The 17,738-nt window shown below is 33.6% G+C and overlaps 1 protein-coding gene across 1 annotated transcript in view; it reads left to right on the forward strand.

Moving 5' to 3' along the window:
- Nucleotides 1–3,404: 3,404 nt before the first annotated feature.
- LOC144972702 (mismatch repair endonuclease PMS2-like) overlaps nt 3,405–17,738 on the forward strand; it is a 45,106-nt gene continuing 30,772 nt past the window's right edge. Inside the window, exons 1-4 of the mRNA XM_078914242.1 lie at nt 3,405–3,654; nt 11,740–13,687; nt 15,368–15,467; nt 15,639–15,735. Coding sequence (XP_078770368.1) covers nt 11,744–13,687; nt 15,368–15,467; nt 15,639–15,735 — 2,141 coding nt within the window. The 5' untranslated portion in view covers nt 3,405–3,654; nt 11,740–11,743. The remainder of the gene's footprint in view (nt 3,655–11,739; nt 13,688–15,367; nt 15,468–15,638; nt 15,736–17,738) is intronic.

The following is a 17,738-nucleotide window of genomic DNA, read 5'->3' on the forward strand; positions in this document are numbered from 1 at the left end:
CAACTAAAAACCCACTTGTTTCAAATGTAGTCAATTAATGATCTATTTGTTTATGTATTTGTATATTTCAAAAGATGTCAATGTAAAGTCCTTGGTGCCTGTTTAGACGGGGTAAAGCGCTATAATAAGTGCTATTTATTATTATTATTATTATTATTATTATTATTATTATTATTATTATTATTATTATTATTATTATTATTATTATTATTATTATTATTATTATTATTATTATTATTATTGTTATTATCAACATACGTGCATAATTATTCTTCTTAAAGTAACCACGAACAAAAAGAACACAAGTGGGGTTCCTCTGTTTCGGAAAAAAGAGGGAAAAAATAGACGTAACAAAGTTAGTACCGCGTATTGGCACATTTCCAATCACTGCTCGGATAAGTCTCTCATTAGAGTTTATCAAGGGATTTATGTCATTTGCTGTGATATCACACCATTCTGTTTCAACAATGTTCCAAAACTCCTAAGCATTCTTAGCTTGGCATATCATTCCCTTGGAAGTGTTTTGGGGAGATCTCAGACATGCTCACTAAGATTGGGGTCTGGCCACTTGATCTTGGCCCAAGATCTTATTCTCAGTTAGTTGAGGTTGAACAGAAGGACTTCTCGTTCTGAGTCCAGCAAATGCAAGTGTTGTTTCCACAGCGATGTCAGAGGCTTAAAAGATGTATGTGTTAGTTGATTTGTTGAGCAAATGTTCCATCATCATTGGTCGTTGTTACTCTGGGTTGTCCTGTCAGCCTTTGACCTCTCACATGTCCTTTCGTTCTTGAACCTTGCAATAATAGAATAGCAGGTAGCTCGAACATCTGTGAGGGGTTCCTGACCTCCCGTAGTGGGCAGGGAGGCATAACTGTGTCTTCTATCCCTCTGTAGCTGTTTTCGAATTTGCCTTCTGAATTTGTCTTGGAATGAGATTACTTGGTTTTGTCCTGGCCCTGGCCGGAGTCCTTGGCTGGGAGAGAAACAGCCAAAGGTATAGTTATTGTTTTGGGAAATAATATATTTTACTTTGTAAATCATCTCTCGGTTATGTGGGATATATGTATTATTATATTTGTTGCTTTGAATGTATAATGTAAGCATTTGGGTGGATTCCTCTTAGTTGAATCCTGTGCTCATGTCTGGGTGAACTTTTAGGTGATTTCAAACTAAATACATTGATAGCATGCTCTTGGAATTTACATAAATTCCATATTTGTACCATTCTCCTTTGTCTTACTTTATCTTTAGTACTTTTTGGTAATTCTAGAACCTTTTACTATCCCATTGTCTTCCTTTTTACTGGCGCCGATATGACTAAATGTGTCGCAGGCGCCACAAAACCTTTATAAACAAAACAAAACAATATAGCTCTAACATTGAAAAGCTGTGCATCATCAACTACTGGCCGTTTGGCATGAATATGGCCAAGTAGAGGAGCTCTCTCTTTGAAGCTAAATTTCAGTATGTTTTCGAGAGTAAAATAATTGAAATAAAAGTAATTACAAAATCATTTCACAAAGATGAAATTATTTGTTTTTGTTTAAACCAGCAGATAATTTATAGACAGAAGAAGACAACATGGAGATTTCAATTAGGGCACGTTGACGCAAAAGGGTTCTTTCGAGAATTAAAGAACTTGCGTTTCCACAATTTTCTCCGATACAAGCTTTATGATTTCTTCTTTGTGTCATTTCAATAGTCGAAATATCAAGTTTTCTAACAAGATATTCACCATCCTCGCTATAATTAATAGATTGCAATATAACTAGGCTTGCATTGGTTTAATAATTGATATTTTAGGTGATATACAATTCTTGACTCTAACATATAATTGAGCCATAGCGTTTAAAAATGTAAAGTTACTTTTGCCCATGTGTATATTAACATCAGTAAAATAGATCAATTTAACTTTTAAAAAATGAATTTATTTAACTCAAATTTTATAATTCAAACTTTAAGTATAAATAGAACGAAATTGACAGCACAAAGCTCTTTGTTATTCTGCTTAACCAGCCATTATTATGAGTAGTTCTTATTAAATTGTATAGATAGAACGAAGTTAACGTCACTCGGGTCTTTGTTATTAAAATAAATGTTTTTGCCATTCTTGTTTATAAGTAATTGTCACTAAAATGTATTAACTAGCCTATAAAAGTTCAAGTTTACGCATAGTTTTGTGTGCTGGCCAGTTATATTTTCGGATGGCAATGTTGTGCGTTTCTTAACCATACCAAGTACACAGTATCTATTAATCAAACCATAAACGTATTAGGTTGCACATCAGTTTTGCGTGTTGGTACGTTATATCCGGCTGGCATTGTTGTGAGTTGTTTTTTTTTTTAAAGTAAACGCAAAACATCAATAGCTGTTAACTGGAAACTGACACAATTGGTCACATAGAAAGAATTAGTGGTCAGTTTTTCCTGTTTTCTTAAAAATGTTTTTCTCGGGTTTGGGAAATCTCGAAAGATTGTTTACAAATTAATCTAGAAATACACTAAGACAGACAGCGCCTAAGACATACGAAGGTCGTCCAAAAAAAAAAAAAAAAAAAAAAAAAAAAAAAAAAAAAAAAAAGCAGAAAGTATTTGTATTATGCAACTGCACCAAAAATGTCCTTTTAAATCAACATTGACCGACATCAGACTGACATCAGTATGTTCATCATTTGACGCTGGTTGCTACCTGTTGGAATAAGAGCACTGATAGCGTCTCAAAGGCCTTTCTTTATTGACTGATTTGCATAGAGCGGACTGCTTTACATTGGTACGGTAATATATTGGGTGATCCTAGGAATAGTGGGCAAATGTTTTGTTCACCGAAGAGTCAAAATTAGAGAGTGACTCTGCTGACGGACGAAACATTTGTTACAGGAATAATGGTGAACGTTTTCAACAAGAAAAAAAATCATTAAAAAATTTATATATATATATATATATATATATATATATATATATATATATATATATATATATATATATATATATATATATTATTTAAAATATTTACCACAAACATTGTGGTAAATATTTTAAATATTTTAAATAATAATAATTCGCTCCATTACTGCATGTCGAGCACTTTTCGTACCATATTTGTATCAAACACGATTCAATATATAATATATATATATATATATATATATATATATATATATATATATATATGTATATATATATATATATATATATATATATATATATATATATATATATATGTGTGTGTGTGTGTGTGTGTGTGTGTGTGTGCGCGTGTGTGTGAAAGGTGCCAGAGCAAGAAAGAAAAATACAGGACAAAAAACATCCCAAAAAATCAGTCTATCTCGACTGGGGATCGAACCTCAACCATTACACCACAAATGCTCCTGATAGTTGTTATATCAATATTCTTTACAAGGGTACGCGTTGTATGTTGTGAGCCCTCGCTTGCATCAAACAACACATACATTGAACACGAAGAAACGAGGACAAAGATATTCATCCTCGCAAATTTTCTGCGAAAATATTTAAATACGCGAAACACGGCGAGTGTTCCTCTTCTTTTGTGGCGGGAGTTAGGAGCTGTAAATTGTAAATGTTATATGTTGGTTGCCCTCTATGAGTAAACAAACGTTCAATTCAACAGTACAGTACTTTAATTTCAAATTCATGTGTAAGTTTTGCCTTACTGGATCAAATTACTCAGTTGCGGACAATCAATAATTTTTAGAACAACACCAACATCTATGACCACTAAGTCAACAATCTAATTATAATATAATAATAAATTAATGTTGAGTCTCTCTTCATATATAAACCGATCTAAATCTAATGATCTAGTCCGTCTATCGTCTATTGTCTATCAGCAGGGACGGCTGGTAATAATGGGCAGGGTGGGCAAATACCAGCCTGTTTTTTTCAAGTTATAAGCTGTATTACCAGGTCCGAAATAATCTAATCTAAATTAGATAATTTCAAAAGTTACTACTTAAACTTGATACTTCGTACTGAAATCAATTTGTGTGTATTTTTGATAGATTGCGAATGACCATGCACCCCGTAATGCATAAACGCTCCTGTTCTTTTTATCAACCCCCCCCCTCCCCTCCCCAACCACTCCACTCCGCCCACATCGTCATCTCATCGTCACGTCGCCTGACGGTGAACTAACTCCGATTTTTGCTGTCTGGCCTCTCTAGTACTAGGTCGGGCTAATTCAAGTGAGCCCACCTTAATAACCAGTGAACACTGAATAGAGCTTTTGGCAAACGAACTTTTTCTTATTTATTGCCTTACTTGTGCTGGTACCATTGATGTAATGACTTTGGGAAGGTTCCAGTATTGAATTAAATTTATTAACTTACTAATATTATATCAATTTAATATTAATTTGTGTTGTTTTTATATATTTGTTTATCCATTTAAATTATTTCTTTTTTTTTTTCTCGTTTTCTTTAAGTACTTCTCAAAACTCATTCTCAAAACTCATTTATTTAAATTGTTTTCTTATTTGTTTTTTGTTGTTTTTTTGTTTTTGTTTTTTAACAAATTAATTTGTTAGTTCTTTTTTTTATTATTCTTAAAGTAATTACCGCTGTATTTTTATTGCCAGACTAAATAATTTTGCAAAACAATGTAATTTTCTATTGTATTTCCTCTAATAAAACAAAACATTTTATTCAAAAGTCACGACTAAATAAATATTAATACAACCACCATTTTGGTTTTCTCAACAATTGAATTAGTATACGAGAAATACTCTTCTGAGTAAGGAGAGAGTTGAATTCTAAGTTATAGAGGAAATAAAGACGTTTAAAGGAAGGGTGGGCAGATTCCGTACTTGCCCGTCCTGAAGCTAATACATACATAAGATAGTTCGCGACGAAGAGGCGGGAAGCTAGGGGTTGGTTGGGGAAGGAGCATAGCACTCTTGTATAGATAGCATTGGGAAGGAGTAAAGATAACACGGTCGTTATTGTGATAGTATAACGAATGCATGAGGAGAGATTGATAACATTCTTTTGTCTTAATTGTATTGTGTGAATTATTGGCGAAAGCCTAAGATTAAATAAACTTTGTAATATCGTATGGTGGTAACCATCATTGTCGACGACATCGTGGTTGTCATCATCATCATCATCATCATCATCATCATCATCATCATCATCATTAACAACAACAACAACAACAACAACAACAACAACAATATTAACAACAAGTACAACAATCGTCTCCACAACTATCATTCTAACCAACAGCACCACCAAAACCACTATCATAATTACATCTTCCCTCACCGCCTCGTCTTCCTCCTCCTCCTCCACCACCACCACCACCGCTACCACTATTCCAACCACTACCACCACCGGCACAATCATTCTAACCACCAAGACAGCAGTAAAAATGATGCAATTTCAGCTCTGAATGAAACTCAAGTCATATCGCTGTTGTTGCTTCTCGATGAAAACTTTAAGGTTACTACATACTACTGAAAACCAGTAATGTAACAGAAATATTAATCTCGCCGTTGAGGGATTAAAGCATCTCTTTAATTTTTCGAGTGAACGAAATGGACTTCTATTGTCAAGGTGTTGTCGCATTATGTCTCGTCGCTTTAGTTTTTAGTTGTATTCTCTTTCGTGATTATTTTTTGATTACGTTTGGAATAATTAAAATCTACTGGTATTGTCATTTCATTGTGAATGTGATTATTTTTGGTTGAAATATTTTTTTTAAAGGTGAAAAAAAAAATTATAATTAAAAAAAATAAATAAATAAATAAATAATATATATATATATATATATATATATATATTATATATATATATATATATATATATATATATATATATGACCGGATCATCTTTGCCCAACCACTGTAAATAGGCTAGAACCGCCACTGTCTATCAGTATCAGTCAAAGTCAAAGAATGAAATTTTTGGGCGCAAGTTTCTAGTAGAATAAATTAATTAAAAAAAATAATTAAATAATCAAAGTGGTTAAAAGATAAGGGGGGTGGGGGGTCACGACATCACCACCTTGAAAAGTAAAAGGAACGAAAAATAGGCCATTCGGACTCCGAGTCTGAATAGTCTCCTGTGGCTATTCGGACTCAGATTCCAGTGCGCATGTGCAATCAACAGATTATTCAGAATCGTCATCAATGGAAATATAGCTTTTGTTTGTATTTTATTATTATTATGGAAGTGTCAATTGCCAAGGAGTGAGTCCTTGGTAGTTGACGGTTCATCAATTGCCGAGGAGTCAAATTGGAACTCTTCGGCCGCATGTGGTGATTTCAGTCGGGCCTCAATCAGCTGCATGTGGTGATTTCAGTCGAGCCTCGATTTGCGCGCATACGAATCTCGAACCCGGTCACTTTCTTTTCTTCCATTCCCCATTCACTCATTCCTTGTCAATCGTTGTGGAATGGATCAAGTCAACACTTGTTGGCATTTGTTTTTAATTTTTATGTCTTTTCACGAATTCCAAGATGAGTTAAGATAATATCAAACAAAAATTACTGTTGATTTCGGATTCAGCGGGGGGAAAAAAACAGAAGGACGAAGTGGCAAATCCCTGCCAAGATGTCCTAGATTAAAAGAGAAAAGTAAGATTTCCTTTATTTTAAAGGAAATATACTGCACATCGTCTTAATACGGAATAATTAACGTAAAATATTTGTGCAACAAGATCAATCCGTGGCATTAATAGTAAATAGTTGATGATCTACCAACTGGCAAGGTCCGTAACAAAAAGAGGAAATATGAGAGAGAGAGAGGGGGGGGGGGATGACAGAGAAATACATACACAGAGGAAAAAATGGCAGAGAGGGAAAAGAGAAAATGACAGAGAGAGAGTGTGTGTGATAGAGAAAATGACACAGAGAGAGAAAGAAGAGTAAAAGAGAGTATTAATTAATATTAATACATAACATCACTCTGTGGCAATGCATCACTTCGTGACACTAAAGGTACTCCGTGGCAGTTAAAAGTACACATGCGTAGTTGATGAACTGACACGGTCCTTGGCAATTGACGATTTGACAATTGTCAAGGTCCTTGGCAATTGACGCTACCTATTATTATTGGGCCATTCCACGTCAAGCGGACCAAGGGTGGGGACCTCACCCCTTTTGATTTCCTCAAACTTGGCTCAATTGAAGATACTTATGAGACATGAAGAAAACCAAATTTTCAGTTCAGAATATGGATATTTGAATTTTTTACATTTTTTTGGAATTTTGTCTCAAAACGTGTCAAAATCAAATTTGCTCGTGGGTCCATTTTTGAGAGGCTATAACTTTTTTTTATTAATCAAGCTAATTCTCTCAAATTTGGTAATCTTGCACAACTTTTAGCATAGATTACAATTATTTGAAGGAAAATGAAAATATTTATCAACTTTTGGAGTTATCTGCCCTTGAATATGGCTCCCTGTGAATTTTTTCAATATTTTTTTCATGACTTTAATGTTTCATTTTCGGTCATTGATGATTTGTATCTCAATAAATAACATATATGGTCCAACATAATATGGCAAAAATATGGGTCTGGTACTACAATTTTTTGAACAATAACGCATAGTGTACTGCGATGTGCACCAAAATCGCAAATTTTTGTCAACTTCAAGGCTCAAAACGGTCAAAGATGTCGGCTGGGATTTTGTTCAAAATTTGATATATTGTGCAGATACACTATTTCTATAAGAACATGGAAGCTTTCCTTGTATTTTGAGGTGCTTCATGGTAAAGATCACCTGCAAAGAACCTAAGTATCTCAATCTTAAGTTACAAAGGGGCATAACTCAACAAATTCTTTAAACCCCCAATATCGACTTATATTACACTACACGGATGACAAACAAAGTTTAAAATATTTGGCTTATGACAAACTCTTAAAAGATAGTAAATTCAATGCTTTCGGTTTATTTATTTTTGAAAAAAGTGCAAAATAATGCATGAACTGTTCAATAATTGTAGACTACACACTCATTCAGATATATCAGGGTGGCATGAATGAAAATAAATATCCAGCTCCTTTAGATTTATCATTTTGTGTCTTGGAATATTCTCCAGTTAAAAGTAGCTTGTGAAAAAAGTGAGAAAGTTAAAAAAAGGAGAAAGGACTTTTTGCTGAACCCGATTCTAAAAGAGGTAAAAGAATAGCAGATGAGATTAAAGGAAAGGTAATTGAGTTTTTATAACAATGATGAATATTCACAGCCTTGTCCTGGAAAGAAAGACTATGTTTCTGTCACAATTGATGGGGGAAAAAACTTAGTGCAAAAGCTTTTGATACTTGTTAATTTGAATGAACTGCATGTGGAATCTTTTAAAAAGTACCCTCAATAACTCAATATAATATTAGTTGATCAAAATTCTGTGAACTTAGGTCCAGATGGTATATTACTGTAGGACCAAAAGGAACACGTTCAGCTTGTTAGTGAAATGCATCAAAATTCAAAACTTATCATATTAGCTGTTTCTGGGATAAATGTCACTAATCTGATTAATTACGTAAGGCTGTGAATTTCATCGTTGTTATAAAAATTCAATTACCTTACCTTTAATCTCATCTGCTATTCTTTTACCTCTTTTAGAATCGGGTTCAGCAAAAAGTCCTTCTCCTTTTTTTTAACTTTCTCACTTTTTTCACAAGCATTCCAACACACAAAATGATAAATCTAAAGGAGCTGGATATTTATTTTCATTCATGCCACCCTGCTATATCTGAATGAATGTGTAGTCTACAATTATTGAACAGTTGATGCATTATTTCGCACTTTTTTCAAAAATAAATAAACTGACTGAAAGCATTGAATTTATTATCTTTTTTAAGAGTTTGTCATAAGCCAAATAATTTAAGCTTTGTTCGTTATCTGTGTAATTTGTAATATAAGTCGATATTGGGGGTTTAAAGAATTTATTGAGTTATGCCCCTTTGTAACTTAAGATTGAGATACTTAGGTTCTTTGCAGGTGATTTTTACCATGAAGCACCTCAAAATACAAGGAAAGCTTCCATGTTCTTATAGAAATAGTGTATTTGCACAATCTATCAAATTTTGACCGTTTTGCGCCTTGATTGAAAAAAATTTGCGATTTTGGTACACGTCGCAGTACGCTATGCGTTATTGTTCGAAAAATAGTAATACCAGTCCCATATTTTTGCCATATTATGTTGGACCATATATATATTATTTATTGAGATACAAATCATCAATGACCAAAAATGAAACATTAAAATCATGAAAAAAAATATTGAAAAAATTCATTTTTTTGCCGAACAGCCTAGGGACCCATATTCAAGGGCAGATAACTCCAAAAGTTGATGAATATTTTCATTTTCCTTCAAATAATTGTAATCTATGCTAGAAGTTGTATAGGAATACCAAATTTGAGAGTTAGCTTGATTAATAAAATAGTTATAGCCTCTCAAAAATGGACCCACAAGCAAATTTGATTTTGACTCGTTTTGAGACAAAATTTCAAAAGATTGTAAAAATTTCAAATATCCATATTCTGAACTGAAAATTTGGTTTTCTTCATGTCTCATAAGTATCTTCAATTGAGCCAAGTTTGAGGAAAGTCAAAAGGGGTGTGGTTCCCAATTTCCGAAAATTTGGTCCACTTGACATGGAATGGCCTATTTTTATTATTTTAATTATTGATAATTACATCTGATTGATGCAACTGAAATTAACAGTAATGGTATAGTGACGTAAGTAGTCGAAACCCCCCTTTATTTGATGAAAAAGACAAAGTCATAGATCAAGTGAAAGTCCAGTTAGAAATTGTAAAGAACAAAAATCAAAGTGACTGTGATCTAAAGGAAAAGTTTTCTAACAACATGACAATATGTGCACATAAAATCAGGACGAAAAATACATATTGTGATAGTGTGAGACAGGTACCAATCATCCTTCTATAGGCCGAAGTACGGGTATGAGCTGTGTCAGTGTGATATATATGGGTAAAACAAGTTCTTCTGAACTCTTCTTCTATTTCTATATCAGTTTTCTGCCCACTCCCGGTCCCCCTCCCCTCCCCTCCCCCCATGTTTGCACATGCATATTGGACTTAAGTCCGAATAGCCATGGCAGACTATTCAGACTCGGATCCGAATTGCCACTTTGCGAAAAATATGAAATGGATTAATAATGGAGAACATTCACCCTGGGCTGTCGTTGTTCTCAGACATATCTGCCATTAAAGAAAACTGATTATTGGCAGACACCTGCCTGGCAATAATAAAAGACCTGGACTTTTGATTATTGGCAGAAATATTTATGCAAAATGCCAAACTAGGCGTGAAAAATACCAAATATTCTGAAAAAAATGCCAGTGGTTATTTGTGTCCCAAATCAGTTAATATCAAGTGATATACACAAGATGAAAGTAAATAGTGCTCAAATGCCAAATCCAGCTTTTTAAAAAAAGCAAATGGATCAATGAAATGTTATGTTTTGACATTTTGAACTGAAACGTCAAACTGGCAATTCGCCTTCCTTTTTTCAACCAGCAAGAAACTTGTTAATCATCAAATCGGTTCATTGTCCACCAACCATTAAAATTTTCCTTACCTACCTATCTGTTAACTTTATTGATCTTCTTTTGTTTCTATTATTTGTTCATTCTGACCACAATTTTGGAGATATTGATGATGGCCGGGAATTTGTTTATATTGCGGACGAATCCCTAGGCCTAGATGTTGTTCGCCCCAAAACCGACCTACACCTGTTTTTTTCTTGTCTTCTTCATTAAAAATAATACAATTTATTATCACTTCCACAAAAGTAGATCCAACAACATATTATTCGAATCAGAGATGAAAGTAACTATCAAAACAGGGAAGCAAAGATGGTGGAAAATTATCGAGCTCATATATGAATTTTAAGATACACCGATAGACAGCTCAATAGGTTAGACCAGCTTTCATATTGTTCCTTTTAGCTGCACAGGTTCGAATCCGATCTCTCCCTTTTTTTTTCCTTTTTTTTTTTGGAGCAAATCTATTCTTTTTTCCGTTTTTGTTTGGCCTTCTTCCGTTTCTGAGCATGAATTTCTTAAAATTGTTTCTATTCAAAAATTTTTTTTTCGTTTTTATTTTTTCTCTATCTGACCATTTGGTCGCTCTCCGAATATTTTTGTTGTTTGCTTTTTAATTATTTATTCATTTTAGAATATACTTTTTGAGATCAGAGTGGGGACAAATATGACAATTGACTAAAGAGAGAGAAAAATATTTTTAATATGAGTCAGACAATTGGAAAAAGACTGAAATATTAACGTGAAGAATTATCTTCTATTGTAAATTGTGCAACCTATAAGTATTAGCAATTGTCTAGTTTGGAATATTTTTTGGATAAAGCAAATATGCATCTTCATATATTTAAAGTGTTTTTAAAAGAAGGAAACGTTTTTATGGTTTTATGAATCCGGTTGTAATCTTGACAGTACCGTGAAATGATCTCTCAAAATGAAAGATGTTTGTGTTTTTTAACACATGTGAAAATATGTGTTTTTGAGAAAAATACATAGCTGTCAAACTTTTTTTTTTAATACAATGATTAGTGACCTTTACTTATGCCAGATTTTTGAGATTTAGTATTAAAACGCTTAACTGGAAACCTTTAGATTTTCCTTGACAAATCTTTCTAATAGTTTTCATTTTGGTGCTTTTTTTTGTTTTTTTGTTAGTATATTTTTGATCTATTGATTAATCATCACTATCATTTTTTTTTAATCTTTACTTCAGAATAATGGAAACAGAAGATGCAATAGAAGATGCATCAGAATGTGAGGTCAAAGCAAGTTCCATAAAGGCAATCGACAAAAAATCAGTTCATAGAATATGTTCTGGTCAGGTTGTTCTTACTTTAGCAACAGCCGTGAAAGAGTTAGTTGAAAACAGCATTGATGCCGGAGCCACAAGTGTGGAAGTTAGATTAAAGGACTATGGGTGCGAGAGTATTGAGGTCATTGACAATGGAAGTGGAGTGAAAGAGGAAAATTTTGAGGGACTGGCATTGAAACACCATACATCAAAACTCACTGATTTTGAAGATTTGGTTCATGTTGAAACATTTGGATTTCGAGGAGAAGCTTTGAGCTCATTATGTGCTTTGAGCAACATGGTCATTACTACCAGGCATAAGTCTGTGAGTGTTGGAACAAGACTTGAGTTTAACATGAATGGAAAAATAATCTCCAAAAAAATAATTCCAAAACCAGTGGGCACTGTTGTTGCTCTCCAAAACATTTTTCACACATTACCTGTCCGTCACAAAGAGTTTCAAAGAAATTTAAAGAAAGAATTTGCTCGTCTTATCCAAGTTTTAAATGCTTACTGTGTAATAAATACTGGGGTCCGTATTTCGTGTATAAATCAAACATCTAAAGGGAATCGCACCACTGTTATCTCCACAAACTGTAACACATCAATGAAAGACAACATATCCAATGTGTTTGGTTCCAAACAGCTGCATAGTCTCTTAGAATTCAAACAGATTAGTCCGAAGGAGGAGACTTGTTTAGAGTATGGTGTAAAAATGCCACAAAACTCAATAGACTTCAGTATCAGTGGATACATATCTAAATGTGAACATGGTCAGGGAAGAAGCAGCACCGACAGGCAATTTATTTTCATCAATAAAAGGCCTTGTGATGCCACCAAAATTCTCAAGCTAATCAATGAAGTCTATCACATGTATAACAGGCATCAGTACCCCTTAATCTCGCTCAGTATTGAGATGAAGAAAGAATCTGTGGATGTTAATGTAACACCAGATAAAAGACAAATGTTTCTCGATGGAGAAAAATTGTTGTTGGCTGTTTTGAAAACATCTCTCATTGAATTGTTTGAACCTACGAGCTCTGTATACAAAATGAACAATACATGTTTCACAGGTGATAAGACTCCAAAAATTGTTGACAAGCCATCAGTCTCTAAATCTGATGCAACACGGACATCTTTGTCATCATCCTTATCAACACCTGCTGTTCTGGGAGGTTGTCAGGAGATGAAGATATCTTTGAGTGATTCATTAACAAAATTAAAGCGTAATTTTTCAAGTGCTTTTGATAAAGGTAAAGAAAGTCCTTCTCTTCCTGATGTATTGAAAAGAACTAATAAAAAGTCGAAATCAGTTTTAAGCTCATCTTTTTCTTCTTTTTCAAGAACTTTGACTGATGAATCTTCAGATAAAAGTTCTATTTTAAACTTCTTCACACCAAAGAGTGGGAAGAAATCTGTGGATGGCTATGGGAATCAGAAAAATAGTTTGGATTTGACAGAACAGCATGCTGAAATATCTGGTGACAGATATGCCAATATTAATGAAATCAAGACTTTAAAAGTAGTTGAGGAACACCACAGCCAAACAGATTCAGATATCATTTGTGCAAATATTGATTTCGTTCAAGAAGACATTGAAGGTATAAAGGACAGTGGTCAAATATGTCAACTTGAGAACAAATATGAAACTGTTGTGGAATGTCTTGAAAAGGAAAGTGATCACTTAGATAAAAAAGAAGCTTCAGACAATTGCCAATCAGTAAAAGTAGAAGATGCAGAGGATTTCCATTTGGATAATAATATGAATAAGAATTTTAAGAACGAGGAAGCTGATCAATCTGTGATTTCATTTATGAAGAACGACAATGTCAATAAAGCCAAACCTGGTCTTTCTCAGGAAGATAAGAATGTAAGTTAATTTCAGTTTACTTTTTGCAAGTCTTAAAGATTTTTGTTTATGGAAGGAACACTCAGCTCAGAATTAAAAAAAATTGGAATGAGAGACATCCAAAATTTGCGTCATTATGTTAGTACTTTTACTTAAGTAAAAAAACCCCAAACAAAACACATATAGACTATCTTTATATTTAAAAAATATAAAACAATTGGATTTATTTATTTATTTCTAGTTATTGATTTGTTATAACAATTGCATGCTTAACATGTTATCTGTCTGGCTTCATGCGAAATCTATATATATATATCAACCTTGAAATAATATCTACGGTTACAAGAAAGGAAAATTATTGAAAGGATTCAAATGAATTGAGAAGTAAATAAATATATACATAAATTAAAATGAGTGATAAAGATATTAATGTATATATTTTTAAAAAACCAAATAGTTAAATAATATAACTGATTATCCAAAATGCATAGAATTAAATGTCATAGCCATTCTGCAAGTGTTAGGTAAACCTCTTTTTCTGTTGACCAAACCTTCTCTCTTTCTACTGATAAATCCTGTCAACACATAATCTTCCATCGTTTAAAAAAAAATCTTTGGGATCCTTCATTATTTGTGTCCCCATTTCTCTTTTTCTTCTCTCTATTCTCATCTCTTTTTTTTTATTTTTTTTTTTTTTTTGTCGCATTTCTTTATTATTCCTTTTTATCCTCTTATTTGATCTTGATTTTCTTTTTCCACTCTTTTCACTTTCATGCTTTCCTCTTGCCTGATCATCTTTTTCTAATCCCTTCACCTTTCAATTTCCCTCTTTTACCTCTTCCATAGCTTTCCTTACTTGATAAAAATCTGAACAAGTGTGCATAAAAAGTGCCGGACAAAACAAGAAAGAAAAATACAAGAAAATTTTTTTTCCAAAAAGTCAGTCTGCCTCGATTGGGGATCGAACCTCAGACCTTCTGATTACTAGTTACACATGCTACCAGTACACTACAGAGGCTGCCGATAGTTGGGCCAATTTTAATTCCTATATTCTTCATATGGGTACGCGTTTTATGCTCTGAACCCTCGCTTGCATTGCACAACACTGATGAAGAAATCTGGCTTTTTTTTTTTTTGACAATACCAAATAGAGAAACTAGGGAGCAGGCACCATTCTAAGATAAAAATCTGAACAAGCGTGTATAAAAGGTGCCAGACAAAGCAAGAAAGAAAATACCAGAAAAAAAAAAAAACCATCCCACAAAATCAATCTGCCTCGATTGGGGATCGAATCAGACCTTCTGATTACTGGTCAGATGCACAACCATTACACCACAGAGGCTCCAGATAGTTGGGACAATTTTAATTCTTATATTTTTCACAAGGGTTTGCTGTGAACCCTAGCTTGCATCAAACAACGCATACATTGAACATGAGAGGACAAGGATGAAGACGAAGACTTTCCTTACTTACTTTCAGGCGTCGTGTCTCTTTCTACATGTTACGTGTTGCTGTTGGTCAGGGACCTTTTTTTTTGTCTGCTTGCTCCTCTATCTCACTTAATTATTAAAATTTTATTATTATTATTATTTTTTGCTATCACATATCGCAAGGTTATTTTACTTCTATTCTATACAAGTTATTTTTTAGCGTTTTTCTTACATTTTAACTACTGTATTATATATTTTTTTATATTTTAAGGTCGAAGAACAGGGATTTACAAGGTCAAAAAAAGAAGCTGTTTTGAATTTTTCTTTGGACAATCTACGAAATCGATTGAGGAAGAAATCCAAAATTAATGGTAATGACTCTTAGTGAAATAATTCTTATCACATATCTTGAATTTTGTTTTTTGGCAGCTAAAATGCAATAGGAATTAAATTACAGATGTATTTGTTTATGTCACTCATCTCACCATTTTGTTTATTCTTGTTTGAATATTTTGTTTAAATGATTCTTTACTTACTTATAGATACATCACCTGCAGCTTCATTTTCCAGAGCATTTAGAGCTAAGATATCTCCCAGTGATCAGAAAGAAGCAGAGGAAGAATTGCAACGAGAGATCAGGTAATAAATAGACTTCAATTTCAATTAATATTGGAAAGAATAAAAAAGATTAAATTTAAAATTTTAAAAATTGAGCTTTTATATAGTGCAATATCCACTAAATGTGCTCAAAGCGCTTTACAAGGGGTCCCTGGCCAACAGCAACATTTAACATGTAAGACGGGACATGTTTCCTGTTAGGCGATATTACAATTATTTTGGACAGAGACAATGCTGTGAATGGCCAGGTACTCATTTGACACCTGAGTACGGTGAGAGAATGTGAGTAAAGAGCCTTCTCCAAGGACGCAACTATGCGCAGAGCGAGGCTCGAACCCAGGACCTTCCGATCTGAATGCGATTGTCATACTATAAGACCACATAGCCGCACAGTTCCAAATGTATATGAGACATTGGTCTTGTCTTTGAATTTATAATAAGTGATTTTTTTTTTAATGCACTACTTTCTGAATATATGAAAAAGATACCAAATAATGATGAGATGGCTGAGTGGATAATTATCATGCATACATCTCAAAATAATGAGTTTGGTCATGATGTTGACATTTCTTTTCTTCAATTGGGTAAGAAACTTATTGCTTAGTTCACGACTTTGAATTGTTAATTGTACCAGACATCTGAGATAGGTATTGCAGTATTTCTTTATAATTCACCAATGTCACGATTACTTCAATCAACTCATCATCAAAGGAGAGATTATAATTTTAAGGTCAGTCTCATCATCATCATAAAAATTATTAAAAAATTGAGCTTTATGTAGTGCAATACCCACTAATGTGCTCAAAGCGCTTTACAAGGGGTCCCTGGTCAACAGCAACATTTAACATGTAGGACGGGACATGACGCCTGTTAGGCGATATTACAATTTTTCGGACAAAGATAAAGCTGTTAACGGCCAGGTACTCATTTTACACCTGAGTACGGTGAGAGAATGTGAGTAAAGAGCCTTTTCCAAGGACTCAACTATGCGCTGAGGGCGAGGCTCAAACCCAGGACCTTCCGATCCGAAAGCGAGTGTCGTACCACTAGACCACATAGTCGCATCATCATCATTTATCAAATGGAAAGCATATTTTTGTACCACAGTTTTACTCAGAATAGCTGACACTGTACTCTGCTTACACTCTGCTCAATAGCTTCTACTGAAATATTAGCAATTTTTACTCTCCACCTTCAAATTGAAATAATGTAAAGTTCTAGATTAATACTTTTATTGCTATGTCATCTAGAGGGCAGCCTCTCAGTTATAAAGTTGTATTGGAAAAACTCATGAGGAAAAAAGTTTCCTCGACAAACATTCAAACTCATGATCTTTTAATCCTTAGGCTTGTGACTTACCAATATTCCATATTCTAGGACAAGTAGTAATTAGTTATAGGTTCAAGAGCACTGACAAATCGTCCCATTTTAGCAGCGCGCATGAAATTGAGCAATTTTTTCAGATTTCTACATTTATCCAGACTTGTGACTGACAATACAACTTCTAATGAAAGATGTATTGGTTGCATTAAACTTTTTTTAATGTTTGGTTTTGTTTCTTCTTTTTTTTTTTTTTTTTTTGCATGTTAAAGCCATAGTAATCAGGGAGACTTATTTGATGTCTCTTTGGGTTACTTCAGTGGCCACTTGACTGCTAATCTGATCCACAAACTTCATCAGGGGAGTCAGAGTTCTTTCAAGTCGTCACTACAGTTTCACCATTTAATGTTTTTCTGATGAATTTGATGGTGGGGTGTCCTTTATCACTAATTTCGTGCTCTTTAATTTTTGATTTCTTTTTTTTTTTTTTTTTTGCTCTGTGCATGTTCAATTAACTCTTTGGTGAAGGCATCATGGCCATTGACCCATGACATGGACGTGATGATAGCAGTTGATAACACTGACAAGGGATACAGGTACATGATGTTGTTCACACCTCTGTGATGACCGGTACGACCACACTACTGAGTTGACCATCCCCCTTAGAATAATTTGCATTTTATGAATCATCGTTTTAAATGATT

The sequence above is a fragment of the Berghia stephanieae genome, chromosome 5, assembly GCF_034508935.2.
Source record: "Berghia stephanieae isolate SIO BIC M18660-M18661 chromosome 5, UCSD_Bste_1.3, whole genome shotgun sequence".
NCBI classification, from domain to species: Eukaryota; Metazoa; Mollusca; class Gastropoda; order Nudibranchia; family Aeolidiidae; genus Berghia; species Berghia stephanieae.